The sequence below is a fragment of the Aspergillus saccharolyticus genome (genome assembly GCF_003184585.1).
Source record: "Aspergillus saccharolyticus JOP 1030-1 unplaced genomic scaffold BP01scaffold_16, whole genome shotgun sequence".
In the NCBI taxonomy this organism is placed as follows: Eukaryota; Fungi; Ascomycota; class Eurotiomycetes; order Eurotiales; family Aspergillaceae; genus Aspergillus; species Aspergillus saccharolyticus.
In genome coordinates this window covers 576,303-589,242 of record NW_020290626.1, presented here as the reverse complement: position 1 = coordinate 589,242, position 12,940 = coordinate 576,303, and the positions used below count along the sequence as shown (strand labels likewise).

The window sequence follows — 12,940 nt, the reverse complement described above, 5'->3', positions numbered from 1 at the left end:
CCCAACGCCACGCTCTTCCCCTCCGGTGGCTGGGGCAATCCTCGGTGTGAATTTCCCAAGCGTCTTTTGAGTGACAATCTGTTGCCCGTGTTGCAAGACATCAGCCCTCCTTTACCTTCACTTAATTGACCGGAGACGTCGGTGCCCAGGGCTTCTGATTGACCAATCGAGTCTCTGTCGAAACCGACTACAACAGCACTTATACAGCGCTGCAGGCACGCAACCGTCAGAAGACCGATATGTCTGGCCTTAAGGGACCACGATATCGCTCCCATCAACATCCACCCGGTCTCTCCCACCCAACCGGCCAATCACTCCGCAATGGGCCTACGACCTTTTCGCCTTCTGGTCGAATCGCCTGTCCCTCCAACCGAGCCCATCACCACCCCAGTCCAAGAAACAAGGCAACTATAGCATCCTCCATCAACATCTTCATCGTCATCAACCTCAGGACCCTTCTGCATCCGCACCCTATCCCGGACTCAAGATAATCTCCTTCAACAGCATGCGGTACTACCGCTCAAATATACTCAGCTACACCACTCCCCAACCCCGGACTCTCCTCTCGCAGTTTGAATGGCTCACCAAGGAGCTTCACCAGGCCGAGCTCCACGGCCAGCGCGTCTGGCTCCTCGCCCACGTACCCCCGGGAAATTCTCATATCCTCCCCTGCTACGACCGCGCTCTGCACCGAATGATCATCCGCTTCCGGTTCACTATCACAGCCCAGCCAACTTTGCCGGACAAGACATCTGGATCTCTTCCAGGTCTACTACCGTCATCGATACCCAAACGCTACGGCAAGCAACGGCAACTTTGGCCATGAGGCCGTAGGCATCAACTATATTACTTCCAGCCTCCCGTCCGAGTTGCGCCGGCCCCGCCTTCCGAATCTACGACGTGGACCCGGCCACGTGGGAGGTTGTCCACTCTACCGTCTACGTGATGGACCACCTTCGGGGAGTGACGGTTGCCCCGTTCTCCCGCAATTCTCACCGATGGTGAATTCAACGCGTTATGTCAGCTCGGAGGTGGGGCTTTGACAAGGGAGAACCTGAATCGGCCGCTCTCCCCGGCTTTCTGGGATGAAGTGACAATGCAAATGAAAGAGAACGAAACTCTGTTCGAGCAGTGGTGGGCGAGACGCACGCGGGGCGACTGGGTGAGGCCACGCTGCGGGATATGTCGGAGGAGGGAAATCTGCTACATGAGGAGGCGGACCAAGGAATTTCGTGGGTAATCATCACAGCGACCGGTCATGGTGATGACATTGGCGTGGTGGGGCCAAAGCATAAGGTAGACTGGTGCTTGTGCTCGTCCTCGGGCAAGTCTACAGGTCTATTGCAAGGTAATATCTTACTGTCGAGCCCCGCCCCATTCCCTCACCACTACAATACTGTAAGGCAAGATGGTAAAAGAATGAAATCAATTCCCGCCACCGCGCCGCGATGGACTGGTTTCGTTCTCCCAGCTGACTAACAAAACTATCCACACGAAAAGAAAAAAAGAAGAAAGACATACAAAGTAGTCATTCTATGCGTAAATCACGTTCCTTTTCCCCAAACATCTATTCAATGTACCAGTCAACACCGCTGACGCGACCGGCAGCCAATTCGGCCAACTCCAGGAAGAGCGAGGAAGACAGATCAATAGAGTTCGCGTCGCAGCCCATGCAAGTGTCGACGATGGTACCGGTAGCAGTCTTGCCGCCGTAGCTGATGGTCACAGTCTTGCCACAGTAGCTCTTCTGCATGATATCGTGGGACAGGGCCAAGACGTGCTCGCTGTCGGTGTTGGTCTCACCGCAGGATCCTAGGCCGACCTCGTAGTAGGTAATATCTCCGCTGCAAGGGGAGGACGATGAGCAGACTCCAGAAGAGCTGGACGAGCTGGAGCTGGAGCTGGAGGAGCTAGAGGAGCTGGAGGAGATGGAGGTGGTGGCAGCGGCAGCAGCAGCGGTGGTGGAAGTAGAGGTGGAGGTGGAGGTCGAGAAAGTGGTAGCGGCTTGCCATTGCTCAGCGGTCGAAGTCACGACGCTGGTGGTCCACTGCTGAGTGGAGACCTCGGGGGTCCAAGTCCAGGAGGGCACGGCGGTGGCGGTCCAGGCGGGCTGTTCCGCAGCAGCAGTTGTGGAGGTAGTTTGAGGGGAGCTGTGGTGCACCTGGGTGTGGTCGGCAACCTTGTTCACGGCGTTGGTGGCAGCAGGCTCGACGGTGACGGTGGTAGTCACATCCAGGGTGGTCCAGACGACCGAGGTGACGGTCTCAATCTCCACAACGGGGTCGCGCTTGTCGACGGGAACGGCAGAGGCAAAAGCCGCGAGCAAAGCGCCAACGAGGGCGAGAGACTTGGTGATAGGGGCCATTTTGAGGTTTGGTTTTTGATTGCGTGGTTGCACGAAGGGGTATATAGTTGGCTGTGTTTTGTTTTCTTTTTTTTTTATTTTGACTGCAGGGTGAAGTCTAGAAACGGGTTGCTTTGCCTGGATGTATGTCTATGTAGACAAAAGACTGGCTGACTCTGATCGACAGAGGAGTTGGGAGGATCTCGAAGATAAGGATTGACTGAACTGACTGCACAGCAGCACAAGCGCAAAGCGAACCCAAGGGAGTGTGGGTGTGGAAGAAGGAACGACAGACGCTGCTGGTTGAGGAGCGAGAGATTGAAGGAGAGGGGAGGCCGAGAGGGGCAGCCCTATTTAAACCATGGAGGAGGAGGGTCAGGAGGAAGGTTTTGACAGTCAGGCCCGGGACGGTACAACGAAATTGGACTGGTGTTAGCTCACTAGCGCTGGGCTACAATCAAATGAGTTTTTGAGTTTTTGTTTTTTTTTTTCTTTTTTTTTTTCTCGTTCTGGATTCAAAGAAATCTTTTTTTTTTCTTCAATTCTTCGATTTTATCTCTTAGAAATAAATTAAATCGGTGAAGATGATGAAAAAAAAAATCTCATCAGAGTCACAACCCAAAGGAAGCTAACCCAGCAGAGTTTACAGCGCAAGTGATAAGTAAGTCTCTTGCCAATCATCCATAACCAAGCGTCTGTCCCTGGCAGAGACCAACAGGAGGATTGGCCCGAGTTCAGGCCCCCGCAGACCCACCGACCACCGGCTCGTGAACGCCCCGATCAACTGGTTATGGACGGAACGGAACCACCGGTCAAAGAAAGGCACATCTCAGGAATCTCGTCAGGAACCTCAGGTACCTCCGGTACCTCGCTCAGTTGTCAGGAACCATTCTTTTGCTTTCCTTGGGAAGCCTCCGGAAGACTACCACACTTGTCCTACCGTAATAGGTACAGTCCTGCTGCTGTATTGAACTGCTTATCCTGCTTGTCTTACCATAGCTCTTCTCACCGTCTTCTCCCCTTTCTCCTTCCCTCCTCCCCTCTTCCTCCTCGTCTGCCAATAAATCATCATGGAGTCTGCCACCTCATCAAACTGTCTCCTCCCGATTGCCTCGCCTCGTATTGGACTTGCGGACGGGGATGACGTGAACTGACCGCGGTGTAACTACCTAACTACAGTCAGTCAGCGCGTTCCTGAATCGCCGACTGATCGACTGATTGGCGGACCCTCAATTGATGCCAGTGTCTCAGCCAGGCGGGTTGGGAGGGGGACCAACTGTGCTGACTGGCCCGCCGCATTTGTGAGTTTGACTTTTTTTGCGCTGTGGCTTGTCCTGTCCCGTATTCTTCTTTCTTCTTCTCTGCAGGCACCAGGGCTCTCTTTTCCGCCTTGTTCTCAGTTTGTGGTGGTGCAACCACCCACTACTGCGTAAATCCAACCCAGCCACAAAGCCACATCCGATGGACTCGAACCGGTGCCTGACCGACGGCATGCACAAATAATTTGACAAGTCCGGAGTATTTATGGGAGTAGCATCCGTATCCGTACTAATTACTGAGTCGAAAGACTTTGAAAGTTGCCATAGAAAGTAAAAATCCCTAAGGAAAGAAAAAGAGACAAAAACATTCTTCCGACACATTGCACCCTTCCCCTCCCTCCTCCCCCCTGAAACTGCGAGTAGGTATCATTTGAGACACCCTCTTTTCCTCCACCTCTTTCAATCCTGACCTTGACCGGCAAACTTTCTCCTCTCCTCCTCATCCCAGCGAGGTGGCAAAAACCTCATGGATCCTAGTCAATTGACCATCTCAGGAACGTAGCCTATGAAGGAGCAGACCGTGCAGGGTCGACGTGTCCGCGACCCTCCGAGTCTTCCAGGCTCCATCGCGGCGCGCAGCCAGTGAGGGCGGGCAATGCGACCATTGAGACGGCCAGATGAGTCCAATTACGGATGCTTTGAGTTTCCCCCCTCTTTCTCATCTGTCCAGGGCTGCATTTTCCCCCTCATCTTTCAACCTTTGCCCTCTTTCTCTGCCCCACTGCGAGAAAAAAAAAATCCTGTTAGACCTCAGGTGTTCGGCTGATTGGAGCCATGCAGCCGCTTTCACGTTGAATCTTGACCAGGTTCTGCCGATCTAGACCATTGAATGAGGCACTATGAGGCATTCTCGATGTAATTCTTTCAGATTCAGTGGGTGTGTATGTGTATGGGAATACGAAACGCCACATGGACTGATGGAGTCAATGGACACAAACACACAACGCTCAGTCCAGACCCTGATCCTATCCCCTCCCCCACCTCCCAGTCTTCGACCGATCAACATTCCGTCACTTGCAATCTACTGTGTATGTATGTATCCATCTATCTAACTTATTCATCGAGCAACAAGAATTATCAATCCAAATGCATTGTGCTCCATACATCGGGATGACCCACAAATCCATTGAGAATCAACAATCCAGAACCTGCACAGTGACATCAAATCTCCCTTGGCCATGACATGTAACGCATCTGCAGAGCATTCTAGGCAACCCCTCACTCGCTACCCTCTCCTCCCGTCGGAGCATATCCTCTTTCCTCGCCCACCCAACTGAAGTAGTCATTCACACCGCACAATCCCCTCCGACCCGAGAGAGGGTGAAACTGCAGCATGGGCAAACATCCTCCGCATTCCCCGGCTGTCGGTCTACCGGTCCGGCTGTCGGTCTCCTCGCTTAGGACGGGGACGAGAGGGAGGGGAGGGAGGGGAGGGGGCTTCCCATCTGATCATCAGGCCTTTTTGTTCCGGTGGCACAGCTTAGCCCGGTTTTGGATCATGTTATAGGAATTTCTAGCTGATGTGTTATGTGTGTGTGTGTGTGTGTAGACTCAATACCGCATCCTCCAGTTGATCCAACACCGCTCAACCCGGGAGCCTCACGACTAGCCCCCACAAGATGTGCTACAGCTGGCCCCGCCAGAGGTTGGGTCAGATGGTACCTGATATTCTCCTCCTCCTTGTGGAAGAGCTTGATCTCTTCCGTCTACATTCCTTTTTCCACACTCCTCCAACCATCTCAAGAAGCTCGAGAAAGCCCGTGGAGGAGCAAATGCGCCAACACTGGGGCTGAAGCTATCGACAGCTGTGGCTGGCTATCAACCCACCAGACGAGGTTGGAAGCTAAAATCCTTCGAGCGATTTTGGCACAACCTGCTGCACTCCGTCTTCTATTGCTCAGCGAACACAGAGTGTTCGATCGCGAACCGTACCTGCGCCTCTCTGACCAACCAACAGCTGTCTCGGCCTCGGCAATCTGGAAGTTTAGCCACTCACACAGGAGGAACTTTCTCTGTGGGAGCGAGTGCCCCTGACTGCTCTTTACCAGCGGGGAGATCCATCCAACCCAACAAGAGAGATGGATGGTTTGTGCGGTTTCACATGACGCATCTGGGATGTTGTCCTGTTCGGAGGAGCAGGGGCTACACCAGCATCAGGCTCATTTCCAGACCCCCTTCCGATGAGACAGAACACCGTGACGGCCCGGGCCATTCCATGACAGCCAGAGTGGCTCGAGTGCGACGGGGAGATTGAGTTGATACCAACATTACCACCAAGGGCTGCGCCTCCGACTGGAGTGAATCCAACGTAGGTAGTGGCAGCGTCAATGCAAAGGTAGTACTTATTCAGATATGGGTGACGTACGTACACCAGGTTGGTCTCGTTCAATCACAAGGCTTCGACCCCTTTTGGTTCTACGTGTTCTGGAGAGACCAAGACAGGACTGGCAGGCAGATGTACAGCTGGAGCTTCGAGTGCGTGCATCGTCGAAGTTCACGTCAACTGTTTTTGGCCCTCGGCCGATTTCCAAGCAAGCTTCAATACCGTACCTCCTGTATAGCCCTTTGTTTCGTGCATTTCTGGGATCCAGACTTCGTCAGCTGACAGACATTAACTAACTAACTTTTCAAAGCCCGCATCCAGTGGAGGTCCGTAGCCATGTAATACTAACTTGAGGTTTTTTGGAGGGCGTGATGATGCCAGTGCACCCTATTTAACCCAACCCGCATCCTTTGTCTCAGCATGGATAGTAGACTCCAGGAAAAGTTGGACTAGGCCAAGCAACAGGTCAAAGAGACCTTTTGATAAAGTGCGCTCTCGTGAAAATAGTACGTTCGGCGAAAAAAAACCCCCCCCCCCAAGATCAAAAGCGTCCCCCGAAACCATCGCCGTGCATCCAATGCTATTGCAAGTTATGTGCTTCAGTTGTCTGCGACAATTCAACGAACCGTCATAGTCAACGAGATCTAGACTCAGTCATGATGGACGATGAACAGCAATCAGAGCTCCATGGACCAAGCCGAGAACAAGGCCGATGATGTGCTGGATCGCGCGGAACACGATGGGCGGGGCTTCGGATACCGCCAAGGACAGACTGTCGGAGATGAAGCCTCCCCGCGTTTATGAGTAAAGATTCTTAGTTAATTGTTAGCCTCATCTTCCAGCATTGGGTGGTCGTGAACACCTCATATCACGGAAAAATGCACGGCAAATAAATGCTTCGAGCGATTTTTAAGGAAAAGACGTGAATTGTTATCTATACCTGAGAGAATCATCGCCATAAGCCCATCAAAATCGATATGAGATACGAGGAAAAAAAAAAAAAAGAAAAAACTGAAGCCGGTAGATACACTCGAAAACCCACAAGATAGTCAGAAAACAACAACCTTATCCATCAAACTCGTAATATAATTACACATGAAATTCCCAAATCACAGACGCCGACCGAATTAACTATACCCTTCATTGCTTGATTACTTCAACCCTGGCACATGATGCAGGCCTCCTTGTTCTCGATGCTGCACTGGAGCACCGCCTGGGAGTAGATGTCGTTCTCGCGCTCCTCGCTCGTCTTCTCGGAATCCTCTTCCTGAGGGCCCTCAGCCTCAGCCTCGGTGCCACGGGAAGTGACATCGGCGGCGAGAACACGGGGGCTCTCAGCACCATGGTTGACATCGTCACTGTGGCCGTTGACCTGACTTTGGCCGCGAGGCACAGCGGAGTAAGTGGAGGAGGCGCCCCCGGTAGCGCGCTTCTTGAAGGAAGCATTGGCACGAGCGACATTGGTATCCTCAACCTTGAGCTGTTCTTGGTCTACCGTGAACTGGATAGGAGCCGAAGCCGCCATCGTCCGCAGGTAGTACATACCAGTCTTGAGACCCATCTTCCAGCCTGCGAAGTGCATGCTGGTAATTTTACCCATGGTGGGCTCCTTCAAGTGAATGTTGAGGGACTGGGACTGATCAATGAATGCGCCACGGTCGGCAGCCATCTGAAGGATGTTCCGCTGAGAGATTTCCCAAACGGTCTTGTAGAGGGCCTTGATGTCGGCAGGAATGTTGGGGATGTTCTGGACGGAGCCGCCGTCGGCGATGATGCGGTTCTTCATGTTATCAGACCACAAGCCGAGGTCAACCAAGTCCTTGAGCAGCCAAGGGTTGACCACCTGGAACTCACCGGCCAGAACACGACGGGAGTAAATATTCGAGGTGTATGGCTCAAAGCACTCGTTGAATCCCAAGATCTGACTGGTGCTAGCAGTAGGCATGGGAGCAACCAAGAGACTGTTGCGGACACCAGTCTGTGCAATCTTGGCCTTCAGGGCATCCCAGTCCCACAGATCAGTAGGGGTGCGGTCCCACATGTCGTACTGGAGAATACCCTGAGAGACGGGAGAACCCTCGTAAGTCTCATAAGGGCCGTGCTGCTTGGCCAAATCAGAGGAGGCAGTCAGAGCACCGTGGTAAATGGTCTCGAAGATCTGGATATTGAGCTGTCTAGCCTCGGCCGAGTCGAAAGGCAGGCGCAAAGCGAGGAAAGCATCAGCCAAACCGTTGACACCAAGAGCGATGGGGCGGTGACGGAAGTTGCTTTTCTTAGCCTCCGGAACGGGGTAATAGTTGATGTCAATGATCTTGTTCAGGTTGCGGACCAAGACCTGCACAACCTCGTGGAGCTTGCCAAAGTCGTATTCGCCGCGGGCTGCATCAACGAAGGTAGGAAGAGCAAGAGAAGCCAAGTTGCAGACAGCAACCTCATCGGGAGCGCTGTACTCGATGATCTCCGTGCACAGGTTGGAGCTGCGGATGGTGCCCAAATTCTTCTGGTTGCTCTTCTTGTTGCATGCATCCTTGTACAGCATGAAGGGATTGCCGGTCTCAGTCTGGGCTTCCAGAATAGCATACCAGAGTTTCTGCGCCTTGATAGTTCTGCGGCCGCGACCCTCTTTCTCGTACCTGAAGTGATGTTAGAAATGGCTAGCAGGAATGCCTAAAACAAGGAAACTAACTTCTCATAGAGAGCATCAAACTCGTCGCCGTAGACATCGGCAAGTCCGGGAGCTTCGTTGGGACAGAATAGAGTCCAGTCACCGTTTGACTCAACACGCTTCATGAAGAGATCGGGAGTCCACAGAGCGTAGAACAAATCACGAGCTCTAACCTCTTCTTTACCGTGGTTCTTGCGGAGATCCAGGAACTCGAAAACATCCGAGTGCCAGGGCTCCAAGTAGATAGCAAAAGCACCAGGACGCTTGTTACCTCCCTGGTCGACGTATCTAGCAGTGTTGTTGAAGACCCGTAGCATGGGAACCAGGCCGTTAGAGGTACCGTTGGTACCACCAATGTAAGAGCCGGTGGCACGGATCCGGTGAACGTTCAGACCAATACCACCAGCAGTCTTGGAGATCATGGCGCATGTCTTGAGAGTGTCATAGATACCATCAATGCTGTCCTCTTTCATGTCGACGAGGAAGCATGAGGCAAGTTGAGGCTGGGGGGTACCAGCATTAAATAGGGTCGGGGATGCGTGAGTAAAGTATTTCTGGGACATAAGGTGGTAGGTCTCAATGGCCTTCTCAATATCATTGCCGTGAATACCAACGGAGACACGCATCAAGAGGTGCTGAGGGCGTTCGGCAACCTTGCCATTGATTCGCAGGAGATACGACCGTTCAAGGGTCTTGAAGCCGAAGAAGTTGTAGTTGAAATCACGATCATAAACAATAGCCGAGTTGAGTTCGTCGGCATGTTTCATGACAAGTTCGTACGTTTCCTGGGAAATCATGGGTGCGGGGTTGTTGTTCTTGGGGTTAACATAGTGGTAGAGGTCGGAAATGACCAATGAAAATTGCTTCTTGGTTTGCTTGTGAAGGTTGGAAACGGCTATACGAGCGGCGAGGATAGCGTAATCGGGGTGTGTGACGGTCATGTACGCGGCGGTCTCGGCGGCCTGCATGTGGAGTCAGAAATTTATGGTCAAGCATTCGACGATATCCACGTACCAGATTATCGAGCTCGACGGTGGTGACCCCCTGATAGACACCAGAAATGACCTTCTGGGTGATAGCAGCAGCGTCGACATGTTCAGGATCAAGTCCATAACAGAGCCTCGACACACGAGCGGTGATCTTATCGAACTGCACGCGTTCTTTGCGTCCGTCTATAATTCATCGTGACGTTAGCAAATTTTGCAAGGCTGGTGGCAACGAATTCCATGGGGGAGTTTCCAGGGCATATCTGATGCCAAGCAAAGACGTCGAGAGCTACAGGCTGATAGCGTAGCGCATGATGATGCTCACCTCTCTTGTAGACAAACATCTTGAATAACAGGGAACGGCTGAGGAATGTGTAGAACTGAAGAATATGACAAAAAGGGTATAATTAGGTTGAGCTACAGAGAAAAAGGATTGAAGGAGATAATGTCAAGAGGCATGAAAAGAAAAAGTTTCGTTAAAAAAAGAAGAGCAAGATAGTCCTGAAGACAGGAGCTGAGGGGACTGGAGGATGAGAAGAAAGAGAAAAGACGGAGGGGCAGCGAAAAGTGGTAGATATTTGACGTCGCCGGGGCAAACGCGTGCTGGTGGATATCAACGCGAATTTTCGTGTTTGAGCTAAATGGGCGGCCCTTGCATTTACGCTAACAAGCCCAGTACAAACCTTTGGCTCCGGCTGCCGGAGACACGCGACGCCAAAAGTCACGTGATGCTACCGAGTTTCTCACGCCACGTTAAGTCTAAAGACCCGACCGAGTCTTACAAATCAGCTTCGCGTCGTAGTTAGCTAACTATTAATGCTTGGTAAGATGTTTGGAAACTGGTTAGCTTTGGGAGCTTTCTCCATCGGCATCCACCTGGTTCTTCTCTTTCTCTTTGGAAGCCCACCGAAGTTGTTTTGCGCTTCTAATTAAAATGAAAATGTAAGGAGCGATCTATCATCCAGTTGCATTCAAGTCTATGGTAGAGCATTGTACAGTGAACCAGGCTCGAACATGTAACAAGATCGAGGCCTGCAAGCATTGGACCCGTCCTTGGTAGCAATTGCTGAGGAAAGACTACAGTGCCGCCGCAACTCCGAAGACAACAGCTGCAAATGCTGCCGCAGGAACATGGCGGCCTGACGTACCAGCTGAAATCACCTGGCTAGGGTAAGAGCTTGGTGTCGAGCTAGAATTGGAGCTGGGAAGAGGGCTGGAGCTGGAGCTGGAGATAATGCTGAATGATCCGGTTGGAGTGGCAAGGACAGAACTGATCTGAGTGGGATTGGGCACAGCAGTGGATGATGAGACACCGGAGATGGTGAATGTATCGTTCACTACATCAAACCAATGAGTTCAGTATGTATCTTCGCAGCGCCTTTTCATCCAACATACCAACTTTGTACCCAGCTGAGGCACACGTGTCTGAGAATTGCTGCATAGCCACCTTGGTATCATCGCCGCATATGTCTGCGATTGTATCCTTTATCCGCTGGCCATTTGTGATGCATATGGCCTGGAGATCGTCCGGATTTGGTTGAGAGCTGCATCTGCATTAACAAGCGATGTCTTCCACAGCAACCTCGGCAGCCGGCTAGGGATACTGGTACTGGGCTTACTTACCCTACGGCAAACAAAAGACAAGCACGGGTTGGAGCAGAAGTGACAAGGTTGTTGAATGCTAACAGACTGATGCAAAATGCAAACTGGAAAAGCAACATCTTGATATCGACTGGGGTAAATTAGGGAAACACGTCTAGCCAATGGTTGTAAGATAGATTGGAGAAATAATATCGAAGGGGGAGTAGCCAGGTGGAAATGCAGGGACGACGGTCAAAAGCGAAAATATCTATGGTGATTCTTACCAAGACTGATGGTCTTGTTGAGGTGTCTGGTCATTAGACTCGACTCGAAGAGTTGAAGAATGAGGAATTCACAGTTCAAGAATTCCCCAACTTCAACAGGGAATAATGAACCTCCCCCCCCCCTCATTCCTTGTTACAGAATCGACCCTGTCGGTCAACCACAAGACTGGGGTTGTATCCAACTAGTATTAAAGTGGTTAGCTGCCGCAAGGGCTTCGGCCAACAGTGGAGCCACTAATCCAAGTAAGGCTAACAAGTAGGAATCCATTGCCGGCTTCAATTGGCCCCAATATAGCTCCAATGAATCCTGGAACCATGCCGGTAATCATCACTTGAGAGTAAGATCTGATGTTCATGTGCTCGACCGTTGCATGTATGAATATGTCAATATGCGGCTCGGTTCAATTTCGCACGTTGAATAAACATGGCGACTCTCCTGCTGAACATGGAAAAAATGTTGAGATGTCTACTTCGTAGGTATTCTTTAGTACATATCTCATTTACATTGTCACTATCTGAATGACGTTGTGTCTGTTTCTGGCAGCTATATATAGGCGTTCTAAATTATCTAGTGTCTTACAAGTCAGTCTACCTCGAAAACTGTATAACTTATAAAGCAATGCTCTTGTTTTTCGAAAGAGATCTACACTGGTAGTATCTCTGGCAATGCAAAGACGACCTTGTCCAGAGCTCTCAACAAGAATAGTTTCACCTAGATTGTCAAACCCTGCGCAAAGTAAGTAATGTTGCTGGTTTTCTATGACATTTCAAAGCTTTCCCTTCCATCCGATTCGAGAACTAGAAACGATCTTTGGCAGAAATATAAGCGCGTCATCCGAACCAGATTAATTGACTACGATACATTGAGGCGGCTTGAGATGATATTTATGCCCTGATGCTTAAATGTCGTCGAAGCCAATGATGTTCTGAAAAGCTACGACGCATCAAGTTTTCAAGAGTATTATTTTTCCTCGTGCTGCCCACTCCTGCCGCAGTTTCATGCCTGAATAAGTTTGTGCAGTGAAATTCCTCTGCTGATATTGAGAACGTATAATGCATGAGCAGGCCAGCTTTGGCTGCAGAATGGAGGAGAACTGGCCATGGCAGTCTGCGGGGCTAATGGCGTAGACGTTGGTTGTCTGAAGATTCATGTGGAATATGGAATCATATAACTAGTGATGACCGACTTTGGCCAAGATGCCTTGTGGTGCATCTTACGCATCAAGGATCCCGATTGTACTAGCTTAGGGGCAGGTGCCGACCCTTTCTTTGGTTTTCCTTCTGTGAACAGCAAGATAATTAGCAGATTATAATCAATTTGAATGAGGCAAGCTTGCATATGTGGTCATACTTTAATGAACGCTTTTACGGCCGACATTTAGTCGCAAGATAAGTACTTCATGTGATAATAGCTAACCGGTTGAGAGAGTGAGTGTAT

At 50.9% G+C, this 12,940-nt stretch overlaps 5 protein-coding genes across 5 annotated transcripts; 2 read left to right on the top strand and 3 right to left on the bottom strand.

Annotated features, from left to right (window-relative positions):
- Positions 1 to 505: 505 nt before the first annotated feature.
- Positions 506 to 1,005, top strand: BP01DRAFT_392144 (uncharacterized protein; the record flags this gene model as incomplete). Its single annotated transcript, XM_025578126.1, has 2 exons — positions 506 to 767; positions 857 to 1,005. The coding sequence occupies 2 exons, from the start codon at positions 506 to 508 to the stop codon at positions 1,003 to 1,005; spliced, it is 411 nt and encodes a 136-aa protein (XP_025431182.1).
- Positions 1,006 to 1,282: 277 nt separating this feature from the next.
- BP01DRAFT_357153 (RlpA-like double-psi beta-barrel domain-containing protein) lies at positions 1,283 to 2,658 on the bottom strand. The gene has a single exon (XM_025575126.1). The coding sequence runs from the start codon at positions 2,363 to 2,365 to the stop codon at positions 1,568 to 1,570; it is 798 nt and encodes a 265-aa protein (XP_025431181.1). The 5' UTR covers positions 2,366 to 2,658; the 3' UTR covers positions 1,283 to 1,567.
- Positions 2,659 to 4,321: 1,663 nt separating this feature from the next.
- Positions 4,322 to 5,856, top strand: BP01DRAFT_56747 (uncharacterized protein). The gene is made up of 2 exons (XM_025579945.1): positions 4,322 to 4,695; positions 5,213 to 5,856. The coding sequence occupies exons 1-2, from the start codon at positions 4,503 to 4,505 to the stop codon at positions 5,695 to 5,697; spliced, it is 678 nt and encodes a 225-aa protein (XP_025431180.1). The 5' UTR covers positions 4,322 to 4,502; the 3' UTR covers positions 5,698 to 5,856.
- Positions 5,857 to 6,975: 1,119 nt separating this feature from the next.
- On the bottom strand, positions 6,976 to 10,250 carry BP01DRAFT_357151 (ribonucleotide-diphosphate reductase subunit RNR1). Its single transcript, XM_025575125.1, has 4 exons — positions 9,963 to 10,250; positions 9,666 to 9,823; positions 8,673 to 9,613; positions 6,976 to 8,619 (listed from the first exon to the last, which is right to left on the bottom strand). Exons 1-4 carry the CDS (start codon positions 9,979 to 9,981, stop codon positions 7,143 to 7,145), a joined length of 2,595 nt encoding a protein of 864 aa, XP_025431179.1. The 5' UTR covers positions 9,982 to 10,250; the 3' UTR covers positions 6,976 to 7,142.
- Positions 10,251 to 10,714: 464 nt separating this feature from the next.
- On the bottom strand, positions 10,715 to 11,533 carry BP01DRAFT_341400 (putative GPI anchored cell wall protein; the record flags this gene model as incomplete). Its single annotated transcript, XM_025573445.1, has 3 exons — positions 11,261 to 11,533; positions 11,033 to 11,181; positions 10,715 to 10,974 (listed from the first exon to the last, which is right to left on the bottom strand). Exons 1-3 carry the CDS (start codon positions 11,356 to 11,358, stop codon positions 10,715 to 10,717), a joined length of 507 nt encoding a protein of 168 aa, XP_025431178.1. The 5' UTR covers positions 11,359 to 11,533.
- Positions 11,534 to 12,940: the final 1,407 nt, after the last annotated feature.

Coding starts and splice junctions, on each gene's coding strand:
- BP01DRAFT_357151 (XM_025575125.1), bottom strand. Junction 9,614..9,665: donor CCGTCGAGCTCGATAATCTG/GTACGTGGATAT, acceptor CTCCACATGCAG/GCCGCCGAGACCGCCGCGTA. Junction 8,620..8,672: donor TTTGATGCTCTCTATGAGAA/GTTAGTTTCCTT, acceptor ACATCACTTCAG/GTACGAGAAAGAGGGTCGCG.
- BP01DRAFT_357153 (XM_025575126.1), bottom strand. CDS start 2,365: ATGGCCCCTATCACCAAGTCTCTCGCCCTCGTTGGCGCTTTGCTCGCG.
- BP01DRAFT_56747 (XM_025579945.1), top strand. CDS start 4,503: ATGAGGCATTCTCGATGTAATTCTTTCAGATTCAGTGGGTGTGTATGT. Junction 4,696..5,212: donor ACTTGCAATCTACTGTGTAT/GTATGTATCCAT, acceptor GTGTGTGTGTAG/ACTCAATACCGCATCCTCCA.